Consider the following 12849-nt stretch of genomic DNA (forward strand, 5'->3'; position numbering starts at 1 on the left):
ATTAGGAGATGCAAAATGTAAGTATAATATTCACTCTCTTGTCAATTTTATGGACTTTAAAACAAATCTGTCATTGATATATAAAATAGTGAGTGCAGTTTGGATTTTAGAAAAATCACAAGCTCTTTGTTTGGTTCAGAGCCCATTACAAAGACTGCATCTAATAGAATATGAAGTATGATGATAATCATGGGGTGTTTCTCAATGTCGAGGAAGGCTCCTCCAGAGCCACTATTTCAAGGATACTACCGTCATCGAGTCCCGCCGAAGGACTGTTCTAATGTCCAGGATCCTTGGAATTCTACCGAGGCCTTCGAGTCCTTCGTTGCGGGAAATATCGAGGCTGCACGTGTATCCTCCGCGGTTTTATAATCCCCGCAAATGCTTTGCGCACGGACCAATATCCAAAATCTTTGGCGGAAATCGCGCTCCATTTAAGGCGGGGCCTCGCATATGACGCACACCTGCACACCTGTTAGCCTGTTCCACAATTCTTTGTTTTCCGAGGCTAGGAAGGATTCTTGCCTGGCTTCTGAAGGACCTGACTCAGAAGACATGTCCTACCAAGGAAGCGTCCTCGACATTGAGAAACACCCATCTTCTTTTAAACAATAAGTATATTTTAAGAAAATAACTTTTCTTTACGTAGAAGAAGTTCATATTAGTTTCCGAACTGAAATTATTTATATGTTCACTTTAAATAAAGACAACAGGAAAATTGTACTATATATATATAAAAAAAGGTGCATCAGATAATAAAATGAATAATTATAAAAGAAGTGCAAAAGATACATTCAGGATGTTACCGCTGCCTTTTTTCCTTTTTTTTTTGTCTTCCTCAGATTCCAAAAACAGGTTTTTTTCTTTTTGGGTATTCCAAGTAAAAAAATGCAGTTGAACAAAAGAAAACATATTTAAGACATTAAAAGACATTAAAAATGTTTACTTAAAATGAACCGATTTTTTTTAAAGGGTCAATTATCATACACGTATGAGGGAAAAAAAGAAGTTCATATTAGTTTCCGAACTGTAATTATTTATATGTTCACTTTAAATAAAGACAACAGGAAAATGTTACTATATATATATAAAAAAAGGTGCATCAGATAATAAAATGAATAATTATAAAAGAAGTGCAAAAAAAAGTTGGAGACAAAAAGTGGATGTTGAATAAATGATGGTACATTTAAACAAGGGTATTTCCCACACATGCTTGTTTTACACTTCAACATGTTTCTAAATGTCCCTTCTTATATTTGTTCTTGAATGTGTATCCTTAGAAGCAGACTGTCTTTCTTGCTCCAGTTACATTATTTTTGAGTTACCACTATTGGGAACTTTTGTGAGTTTCATGTGTGAATTTCCTTAATATAAAAAAAAACACAAAAATACAAATAACCTTTAAAAACGTAGTTTTGAAGACCTTTGCAAAAAGAGAAAATGAAAAAAAGACTTGTCTCTGGTTGGCTGAGCACACATGTGATTAATCACATGTTTCCACACTTCCAAATCCCCACTTCAGCAAAGAACTCACTTGTGACGGGCTGGTCACTGGATGGCAGCTGCTGCCCTGATGTTTGCTCTCTGATCCGCTGATTCACTCACTATTTGCATTCTCACTGGAACTTCCATTTGAACTTTGGAGCACCGAAATGCTCCCATGATGTTAGAGAGGAAGCAGGCTGGCAAACAAAAGGCTGCAGCAGTGATCTGCTCAGTCTAATGATGATGTCAGATACAAACAAACAACAGTAAAGGTAAGATAAGAGATTTGTGTGTTTCGCTTCATGTTCAAACACAATGCATGTGGGGGAATGCAACTCTACACCTCTCTTCCTCATTTACAGTGTGGGCTCCACCCTGTGGCTTCTTTTTCCTCGGGGAAGGGGAGGGCGTGTGTGTGTGTGTGTGTGTGTGTGTGTGTGTGTGTGTGTGTGTGTGTGTGTGTGTGTGTGTGTGTGTGTGTGTGTGTGTGTGTCTGGCTGTCTGGCTGGATGTAGGGGCGGAGAGCTTTTAGACTGAAACTATGGGTTTTGACTCCCGCTCACATCCTCTAGGTGTGGCCTTTCAGGCTCTTCAGAGTGATCCAGGAACTGCCGGCTGACAGAGTGGCCGAGCCAGTTCTCTCCAGAGAGCAGAAGAGAGAAGGCTGACAGACAGAGACTCTGAAGACATGGCAGACACAGCAGCTGTAGCAGCTCCAGTCTCCCAGCAGCAGTGTACTGTCTGCTCAGGTGCACTGAGTGGGGAGAAGACAGCAGCCTGCCCTCACTCTGTTTGTGGCTCCTGCTTGGGGGACAAAAACAAAGGATGTCCCAAGTGTCTGCAGAGCTCAGACCAGCCTAAACCTGGACCCAAACAGAACGGAACAGAGGCTGAAACTCCGGAGATCAAGAGCAAAGAGGAGCAGAACCCTAAAACAACGAGGGAGATCAAAATCCAAGAAGACCTGAAGGAGTCTGAAGACCCTCAAAAGCCTGAGGAGGAGAAGAAAGAGGGGCCACTCCAGACACATGGAGAGAAAGAAGAGGTGAAAGAAGAGGAGGTGAAGGAGGAACCTCTGGGCCCCGACGATGTGGTGTGTGACTCCTGTATCGAGAGCCCCTGCAGGGCCCTCAAGTCCTGCCTCACCTGCCTGGTGTCCTACTGCGAGGCCCACCTCCGGCCCCACCTGGAGAACCCCAAGTTTCAGAACCACCGGCTGGTGGAGCCGCTCAGAGACATCGAGAGGCGGACCTGCGAGAGCCACAAGTGGCCCCTGGAGCTGTTCTGCTGCGCTGACTCCTGCTGCGTGTGTCAGGACTGTGTGACGGAGGAGCACAAGGGCCACAACACCATCCCTGTGGTGGAGGCTCGAAGTCAAATAGAGGCGAGTGAAAATAATTTGTATTTAATTAGAACTCCTCAATACTATATATCAAGAAATAAGTCCCTTGGTGTATGATACAACTATAGTTTTGAGTAATTAGTTGATAAACTAACTTTAAAAAAAAAGTAAGCACTGTACTCATCACAGGTCATACATTCATTTATATTCAGAAATTCTCCTTATGAAATATTTGTGTTACCTCAAATGATCAAGGTGTCCAGTTTTTGACTAAAAAAACCCAGAGAAATCAGGAAAAATTCTAATTGTGTACATAATGTTTCTAAATCATTTATCAAGCAATATCTAAAATATTCACTGGCTACAGGTTGCTTTTCTCTGTCTGTCATCATATATTCAATATATATTGCTTGTTTTAACCCAACAATCCAGACTATATTCAGCATTGTTCGTATTATACAGGGAATTTGAAGACTTCCCTTACAAAATGTTGAAATTGTATATATGGGTGATTATAATCCTTGTTGGGTGCAGCAGATTTGAACAAAACAACATATTCTCATATTACAGCATGTCTAGAGTGCGGTTTTGTTATCTTAAACCTCGATGAATGCTTTTATTTGTTATCGATTTTTCACTGTGTGGCAAAGGCTGAGTCCATTACAGTTTGAGCAGACACATGAGGGCTAAAATATGTTTTATTGAGCCATAAAATCAACCAAAAGTGTAATTACTTTTCAATTATATCCCAAGTCCTGCTTTCATGTAATAAAAAAGAGGTATGTGTCTAATTGAGAGGATTTGATGAGCACCAGTGTAGATGGGAATGTATCCTCAAAATACACCACAGTTGTTCTCACATGTCCAATAATGATATCTATAATCTCTTTAAACCTAATTAGGACAGTAATTCTCACTTAATATCCACTGTAAAGGTCATCATATTCTAGGCTCGCTTTGTGTGATTAACAACAACATTTGGTTCTCTGGAAATTCTATTTAGCGCCTCTGACGCAGAAACAAAGCTCCAGCTAGTGTCATCAGTTTCTTTTTCTGACAGCTCATGACCCTCAGGTTAAACAACTGTAGTCCAGATTCCTTCAGGGAGCTGTAGCTTCTAGCTTACACCTGTTATTTGCAGTGTGTGTGTTGTTCCTCAACCTCAAAGTGCTTCATCAGAGCTGTACATCAAACAGTGATGGGTGGTTTACTGGAGCTGTTTGAGAATGAAGGTTCAAATACAGGCTTTAAGTTTATGAGCTGCATAAAGAATCCTCCACTGTGTATACATAGAAAAGAAGAAGTCAAATAGATTCTAATAGAGGACATCAAGTTGCATGTTTTAAGCACTCAATCATTTCCCCTTAACAAAATATGTATTTCCACATGACAACCAGAAGACAATAGCGTGAGTGACATGACTTCCTGTTCGGGTCATGTTCCACATTTTCACACTCTTCCTTTAATAGAACTCATGACATGTCTCAGACTTCGGTTTCGCTTGTCTACTCCTGCAATGTTTTCAGGGGGAGAAACCAGACACCAGTGGATGCACCTTGTGTGTTAGCATGTGTGTTAGTATCACATTGGAGTCAACGGTTAGCATCTGTTTTAGTCAAGATTAATATGCAATATTTGAAGAATTTAGAGGGGTTTTTATCATAATTTACCTCTAGAATCTGTAATCTGAGTCTAGATTAAAACAAGTTTCCTTTTGCTGTATGTCAAATAACTGTTTGTTGCTCAAATTTTGACAGTATTTCCTATCCAGTTAATCAAAAAGTAAGTATTCCTTGGTGTTTTTTGGGAAAGGTAGTAAGACAGTAACAGTAATAGTTTTATTGTGGTTCAGAAACTTTGCTTAAGCTTTGGCCTGAGTTTGGTGAATCAATTAATCTAACATGGATGAATAGAATGTCAAAGCCATGTTTTTAATCTCAGAGACAGCAAGATCCAAAAAACATTACAGCAAAAATGTTGATATATAGTCAGTTATGGTATATATTTTTCCAAATTGGTTAAATATATCAGAATATAACCCTCATTGGTCATGTGCGCATTCGTGTGTGTTGGAGGAGGGGCTCTGTAAGGAAGTCTGAAGGAAGGGGCAGATTTATTTCGGTTGTGTATTTTCAAATTCTAGCGCACTCGAGCTGGTTTCTCCATTCTTACATACCCTACCTTTAACATGTTTCTGTTTTTCACCACTGCACTTGCATTTCCTGTTGTCTTTTTAGTCCTTGTTGGCCCTACATATGTCACACTTAACAACAGATCTAGCAGAACTGAGAGGAAGTAGTCCCTGTCTTGAACCTCTCTCCAAATGAAATTCCTCAGACAATACGTTTTAGCTGTAGGAGAGCAGATGTCTATAATAATTTTAAAAAATGTAGGTTAAAAAAGACATAGACTTGATGCCCTATTACTACGTCTCAAGTAAGGGATTTGTAGATTCCCCCTCAGGGTATACCCTTTAGACAGAAAGGTTGGAAATAAGTCTTTCACCAGAGATGCCAGAGATGTCTGGACCTGCCGAGGAACTTGAATCATGAAACAAGGCCACGCTTTGAAAGCTACGAATGTCACAGTGCAGAATACAATGTCTGCTATCCCCCCCACTGCCTAGAGGAGGGGACGCTCAGAAACAAAACCGTTTCCCTGAAGAAACAGCCTAAATGTTTACATCATTACATCAATACATTCAGTTTGCGTCTGCCAGGATCTGACCTATGTTCAGCATGACAGCATGGTTTGTGGTTACTGTGAAGACTCTAAATGCTGAATTCTTTCTTCTCCTCGTGTTCACAGAAGGAACTGAGGGACAAGCAGACGGAGATGGTGAAGACCGTGTCCGCAGCAGAGAACGCCATCAACAAACTCCAACTCAACACAGTGACTATCGAGGTAAACAAACACACCGTCTGAGTAATGTGAAACGGACTCACTGTGTGTGTGACACATGGATGTCACAATACTTCATTACTCAGCAGTTATATTTGGCTTGAGAAGCCAACCGTGTAAGGACCGTGAGGTGTGTGAGGTGAGGTGTGTGAGCTTGGTGTGTCCGGGCCTTTTAGAGCCACCCCAAGAGGAGAAGTTGCCCTGAGGTGTGGGAGGGAATGCAACCGTCAAGGTTTTTCATGTGTCTGAGAGGCAACCAGGTATTCCCTCACTGAGCATGTTATGTAAGATTATCATGTGGCTTCATGCACTCCCTACCTGTTACCTGTTGAGCGGTAGATATGCATCACTTCCTCTCTGGGAATGTAAATGGTCCTCAGTCCACACAATGTGACCTCTATAGTTACTGTTGAGCTTTGGATGTGATAATGGATGACTAACTTGTTTTAAAACAAGAATGCAAAGAATGTGTCAGATTACATTACAATTGGAATTTTAACTGAAGTAAGAGGCATATACAGTATTTGCTACTGTGTTGAAGTGTGAGGAAACGTGAGTAATATAAATAAAAACAATTATATTACAGAATAGTAATATTTGGGCTCAAGACAAACAGAATGTTAAAGGTCCCATGTCATGCTTTTCCGGTTATTACCCGTCCCCTTGTGTGTTATGAAGGTCTTTCTGCATGTAAACGGTCTGCAGAGTCAAAAACCCTCAAAGTAGCCTACATCCTGTGGCGAGTAAAACTCTAACACAGAAAAGATCTGTCTGTGCTGCCCCAGAATGCCTCGTTGGAGATTTCTCTTTTTCTTCCTGGGTACAGGGACCATACCCAAATGGACCCATTGGTCCAAATGGAGTCCGTGGAGCTGCTCAAACACACACACTCTCTCAGCGGCGAAAATGTGACACACTGGGGGGGTGCGGGTGCTAGTGGAGCCTCACAGGTGGGGGTGCTGCAGCCCCCTCAGCACCCCCCTTCCCGTTTCCATTCGTGATGTCTCGCTGTCTCACAGACCCCACGTAGCAAGCAGGAAATGAACCCAGCTCACACTGTCCGCTCCTCACAGCAGCAAGCCGCGCAATGTCCCGCCAACACGGCACCCAGACCCCACGCAGCATTCTCATCTGTTTATCATTGCTGGTGTCATTTTCTGGTTGCTAACAAATGCCATTGTAACACATAATCACTGATGTTCCGCTGAAACGGTGGTGGACTCATCAGAACAGAGTGGGCGAGCTGACCAATCAGAGCACAGTGGGCTCACAGGGGGGGCAGGAGCTCCAAAAAGCCGTTTAGGACAGAGAGTGAATACACATACTATACAGAGATGCTGTATGAGAAACCAATGTGAGTTTGGAAAAATGCACAATGTAAATCTATTCTAGTAGACCTCAACAATGGAATTATGATCATTAGAAATGGCCATGACATGGGACCTTTAATTAAAGAGGCCCTATTATGCTTGTTGGGGTTTTTCCCTTTCCTGTAGTGCTATATAGGTTTTTGTGCATGGAAATGGTCTGCAAAGGCCTGAAACGCTTCCATCGGACTCCTTTGTTTACTTCCATAATAATGTGACATCACTACTACAATACATTGTATATGATAGGCTAAGGGGCGGGACATCTCTAAGCGGTCGGCCAATCACAACAGAGCCGGCCAGCCACACAATCAGAGCAGACTGGGCTCTGGTTTCAGACAGAGGGTGAAAAGAGGTGCTGCAGCACAGGCAGTATGAGAAAAATAAAGATCTTTATGAACATTAAAGCATGGAGACATGTCCCACTAGAGGCACACAATCAAAATATGGACCTTAAAGAGCATCTTGCAGGTTTTATTTTTTTCTACATTTATGCTTAAACTTGCTTGAAAATTACAATTAAAAAGGTGAATGTAGGATTTGATATGAGGATTTGATATGTTTTACGAGACATAAGGGCAGGAATTCAGAGGGAAAGGAGCAATTTTGAGCTCTGCTCTTAAAAACTGCTTTTTTTTAAGGTCATATGTCAAACGCGTCATATTACATCACAAAGGGTAAACATCTCCGCTCTCTGACCGCGGGAATAGTTAGTAGTTGAGTAGAGCGGTTGTGTTTTAGTGAGCTGGTATTTTTCGGTAGTTTTACATTGTATTTCACCATTTGTAATCATGGTGCAGTATTGTGTTTGTGCAGGTTGCACAAATACCAGCCTGTCAGGACATCGAGTCCACAGTTTCTCTCACGGGAAAAGGACCGGAGCTAGCGTTCGTTCCTGGGTGCGTTGTGCATCCACCTCCCTGCAGCACATACTCTCCACAGCTTTATCAGAAAACCGTATTACATCTCTCTCCCCCCCCCCCTTCGCTGCTCTCTCTCTCTCTCCCCTCCGGTACACGGCACCGTAAGACATAGTGTGGAGTTGCATTAGGTAACCCTGTGGTCGCTGTACTGCTCCAGCCGTCTCCTTTGTGTTTGTTTGTTTCCCCCTGTCTGTGTTGTTTGTGTGTGCGTGGTGGCTGTCACTCCTGGCTCCCGGCTCAACCTCCACTCACCTGCTGCAATCATCTTTGCACCCTCCCCGACTACACACCTGCTTTCCATCAAGCCATTTACAACGGCATATCAACGGAGGCTCCACAACCTTTCTCCGCCAGATCGTCAAGTATCAGCCGCATCTCGCGTCTCCCCTCCAGTACACAGCACCGTAGTGTGGAGTTGCATTAGGTAATGCGAGATACGGCTGATACTTGCGCATTAGTTTCTGTTATGGATTAGTATCAACAGTCCTGCCAGTAACGTTACTATATTATCAATGCTACGTTAGTTATAGCCTGATATATGATAGCTAACTTCACAATGTTGTGATGTGACGTTAGCTAACATTCTGTAGCTAACGCCGGTCACTCACCAAAATAGCTGCCCAGTTCTCCACTGGTTCTCCACACACCACAGCTCAATTTATCTCCGATGGCCGTTATTTCTTCTAATCCTTGGCTGCTCCTGGTCTCTTGGACGCCTAGCAGGCTCATAATTATAAGGTTGTGGTCCGTCATATGCATTCGAATATTCATGTTCAACTTCTTCTGTGTCTTCTGTGTCGAAACTAGCATTGGGATCCATGTTTATTAATACGTTACACCGGCCGCTCTCCCCCTTGTGTCCCCCGTGTTACGTCACACGCGGGAGGTCACGTGCCGAGGCTTTTTTATGCGGAAGTGAACGTGTAGGTGTATATTTCTGTATATTTTTTTGAAAATCTAGTGTATTCATCATTTTCCTACACATTTATTCACAGGTGTCTTTAACCTGGAAGTTGCTCTTTAAAATATCCGTTAGCGCAGCTAGCTAACCAGATGCTAACAACAACAATGCAAATAGTGAGTTTGGTAGAAATATACTGTATAATAGTAAAGTGATTTAATATGATGCCATATTTATTGAAGACTTACATTACANTCTCCTCACACCACAGCTCAATTTCTCTCCGATGGCCGTTATTTCTTCTAATCCTTGGCTGCTCCTGGTCTCTTGGACGCCTAGCAGGCTCATAATTATAAGGTTGTGGTCCGTCATATGCATTTGAATATTCATGTTCAACTTCTGTGTCTTCTGTGTCGAAACTAGCATTGGGATCCATGTTTATTAATACGTTACACCGGCCGCTCTCCCCCTTGTGTCCCCCGTGTTACGTCACACGCGGGAGGTCACGTGCCGAGGCTTTTTTATGCGGAAGTGAAAATGTCTTACAAAAACGACGCCAGATGTCACTGTAGTGTATATTTCTGTATATTTTTTTGAAAATCTAGTGTATTCATCATTTTCCTACACATTTATTCACAGGTGTCTTTAACCTGGAAGTTGCTCTTTAAAATAAGCCCAATATGTCTTCTTTAAGTCAGAACTGATAAATAGAAAATATCTAGTTGAGTTACAGACATTATAAGTTATATACAGGACAAAAAGAGTATAACAGAAACATGTACAAAAGTAGTTTGCTCTCATTTCAGAGTTTCATTATAAAATCAATTAACTTGACTTGACTGTCCCACAGAGTTCAGTGACAGAGGTGAAGGCGGTGATCGAGACCCAGTTCGAGGAGCTGCAGGCCGTGATGGAGAGGGCGAAGCGGGAGGTGACGGAGATCCTGGAGGCCGATGAGAAGCAGGCGCTGAGGCAGGCCGACGGCATCCGGGTCCACCTGGAGCAGAGGTGCACGGAGCTGAAGAAGACGCAGGCGCAGGTGGAGAAGCTCTCCAAGAACAAAAATGATGTGGACTTCTTACAGGTAAGGAACAAAGCCAAGACAAGGACAAAGTGAAACCAAAGGCTAAAATCTTCTTATACCTGAATGTTGCTGTGTTTGTCTTAAAGGAGTATTCGGAGTGGAAGAAAGAGGCCACTGATAACTCTCTGCCTGGGGTCTCCATCGGCCTGATGGACCGTCTGACCTCCTTCAGCAGCGTCATCGTTGAGTCCACGCACGAGCTGTGTGCCATGCTGGTGTCTTCATACATAGAGAAAGTGAAAGAGACCTGCAAGAACGGTAGGAGAAACCAGAAGAAAAGATACCAGTAGGGGAACTCAAAAACCTTGACTTTATTGTGGACTGATAGTTGTTTCGCTGTCAGGACGTGTTCACACATGTAAAGAATTTTCAGCCTGTGTGTCATAGCGTTATCGCACAAATATGCTTTTAACCACCTGTTGGCTTCGAGGCACACCTATTTATGTGTGTCAGAGCCGACAGACAGCTCATACTAGTTTCCCTGTGATGCGTTCTTGTGCCAGCTGATGACAAAGCTAATAAATCTAACTTGAGTTATGTTCTAACTGAAATGAACTTTCTCTAATTACAGACAAAATGGGAATCAAGACAACAGTTCATGAAATTGTTGCAGCAAAACAGAACATGACTGTACCGGATCCAGTGACACACACCGACTTCCTCAAGTGTAAGTCTTTTCGGTAATTGAATATGAGCCATCTGGCTGAGAAACTGCAGTCATTGTTGTAGTGAGGAATTTAGAAAACATGAGATAATGAGTCCCCATTCCCTAGCATCCTGCTACCCTTAAATCCTTTTAAGAAAAGCAACACGTTGAATTTTATCGGAATTACATTTCCGAGAACATTGGAATGACTCAAGTTTAAAGGGGACACATTATATTTGTTGAGGGTTAGCCCTTTCGTGTAGTTTGTTATAGGTTTTTGTGCATGTAAATGGTCTGCAAAGGCTAAAATCCCAAAGTTCCTTCCAGAGGGAGTTTCTCTCCCACACACTCCCTTAAATATTAAAGCATGCAAACATGTCACAGTAGATGCACAAAATAGCGAGACAACAATGTTTAAAAGCACACCAATGTATAAATACTATATCACAAGTAACACGTTGTTTAAATACAGAAGTGTTATCAGCCAAGTTTTTCAAAAGTATAGGTTCTTGCTCTGCAGCAAAATGGGACATTATTAAGAGATGGAGTAACAACTTTGTATACAGTTAGTCCAGTGGTTCCCAACCTTAGGTTCAGGCCCCTCTGGAGGGTCACGAGATAAATGTGAAAAGGTCGTGAGATGATTAATAGCAGAGAAATGTAGGAAAAACAAAGTTATGATTCACACAGTTATGTTTATATTTTGGAATATGAAATCCCTTCCCTGTTTGGGCCTCAAAAACATGTTTCTTTGTACAAAGTCACAAGCCAAGGTTGTGACTGAAAATAAAAATGGAAACAAACAAAAGCAACACTTTATAGGGTATGACCTCTGGGACCTCAGTGCTATTTACACTCCTGACTAGTCTTACATAACTCTTACAACATATTACATTTACACAATCCTCTCCCAGATTCCACCAACGTGAGCTTTGATGCGGAGACCGCCCACAAGTTCCTGCGGCTGACGGAAGAAAACAGGAAAGTGACGAACACCACACCCTGGCAGCACCCTTACCCTGACGTACCTGAGAGGTTCGAGAACTGCCGCCAAGTTCTGGCGACGGAGAGCTTCTATCTGGGCCGCCACTACTTTGAGGTGGACATCAGCGGCGAGGGCACGCACTTGGGTTTGACCTACAAGAGCATCGACCGCAAGGGCAACGAGAGCAACAGCTGCATCACGGGAAACAACTTCTCCTGGTGTCTACAGTGGAACGGGCGCACCTTCTCCGCCTGGCACAGCGACGTGGAAACCCCTCTCAATGTGGAGAAGTTTACTCGTATCGGGGTTTACGTGGACTACTCAAGAGGCCTCCTGGCTTTCTACGGTGTGGATGACGCCATGACGCTCATACATAATTACAAGGCAGAGTTTCTTGAGCCTATTTACCCAGCTTTCTGGTTGTCCAAGAAGGAGAACATCGTCGCCTTGGTGGCACCAGGGGAGCTATTACGACTCAAAAGTCCCTCTCCTCCAACCTCACCTGCAAACGGAGCAATTGTTCCAAAAACAGCGGCATAACATTGATAAGAAGTCAGTTCTTTCCGGATCATTTATGTCACCATTCAACCTGGTGAGACTTAATCATGTTTTATCCCACAATAGACTTTATTTTAACTCTAAAATATGGACAGTCTTCCCATGGTAAACCTGTTTACAGCAACCTATTGTTTGGGTGAATTGTGAATGTTTATCATGTTTTTTTGGCCCAAGTCGTATTTATACTACTCTTCGTAGGGGACTTCTGTTACTTTGGTCTTACTGTGAATTCAGAGGTGTTCTATGTTTTCTCCTTGAAAATAAAAAAGTGCTACTTAGATTTTCTTTTGTGTCTATTTTTGTTCACAGCTTGAGCTTTCACACATCATTAAAATAACATCCTAAATTAAATAATTAGTGGGATAATTTTAACCATTATCGATTACTTTGGAAATTCTCCAAACGATGAATGGAAAATCTGTGACACAAGCCACACATTTTGGTCAACGTGTCGGGAAGTATTTGGGCTCTTGAAAAAAAAGAGAGATGTTGTTGTCATAATCACATATGGTAAGTTTTAATGTTTGCCTGTTTAAGAGCAAGTGGTGTATGATAATAGAGTGCAGTCTTACACATTATGATGTGATGTCTGTATGAAAAATGATGTTCACTCTAAAACGTCTAATTGAGCATAATACAAGTTTCCAAGAACCATTT

The 12849-nt window shown here is 42.3% G+C and overlaps 1 protein-coding gene across 2 annotated transcripts; it reads left to right on the plus strand.

The window, feature by feature from the left end:
* The first annotated feature begins 1428 nt into the window (after nt 1-1428).
* On the plus strand, nt 1429-12470 carry trim16 (tripartite motif containing 16). 2 transcript variants are annotated; one of them, XM_010779446.1, is made up of 7 exons: nt 1429-1757; nt 2058-2869; nt 5636-5731; nt 9770-10003; nt 10090-10261; nt 10575-10670; nt 11564-12470. In XM_010779446.1, exons 2-7 carry the CDS (start codon nt 2174-2176, stop codon nt 12172-12174), a joined length of 1905 nt encoding a protein of 634 aa, XP_010777748.1. In that variant the 5' UTR covers nt 1429-1757; nt 2058-2173; the 3' UTR covers nt 12175-12470. The 2 variants fall into 2 exon arrangements, with proteins under 2 accessions (XP_010777748.1, XP_010777747.1); XM_010779445.1 differs by lacking the exon at nt 1429-1757 and having other exon boundaries at nt 1897-2869.
* Nucleotides 12471-12849: the final 379 nt, after the last annotated feature.

This window comes from Notothenia coriiceps, unplaced genomic scaffold, assembly GCF_000735185.1.
Source record: "Notothenia coriiceps isolate Sejong01 unplaced genomic scaffold, NC01 NC01_scaffold00020197, whole genome shotgun sequence".
Lineage (NCBI taxonomy): Eukaryota > Metazoa > Chordata > Actinopteri > Perciformes > Nototheniidae > Notothenia > Notothenia coriiceps.

Coding starts and splice junctions, on each gene's coding strand:
- trim16 (XM_010779446.1), top strand. CDS start 2,174: ATGGCAGACACAGCAGCTGTAGCAGCTCCAGTCTCCCAGCAGCAGTGT. Junction 5,732..9,769: donor TCAACACAGTGACTATCGAG/GTAAACAAACAC, acceptor ACTGTCCCACAG/AGTTCAGTGACAGAGGTGAA. Junction 10,004..10,089: donor ATGATGTGGACTTCTTACAG/GTAAGGAACAAA, acceptor TTTGTCTTAAAG/GAGTATTCGGAGTGGAAGAA.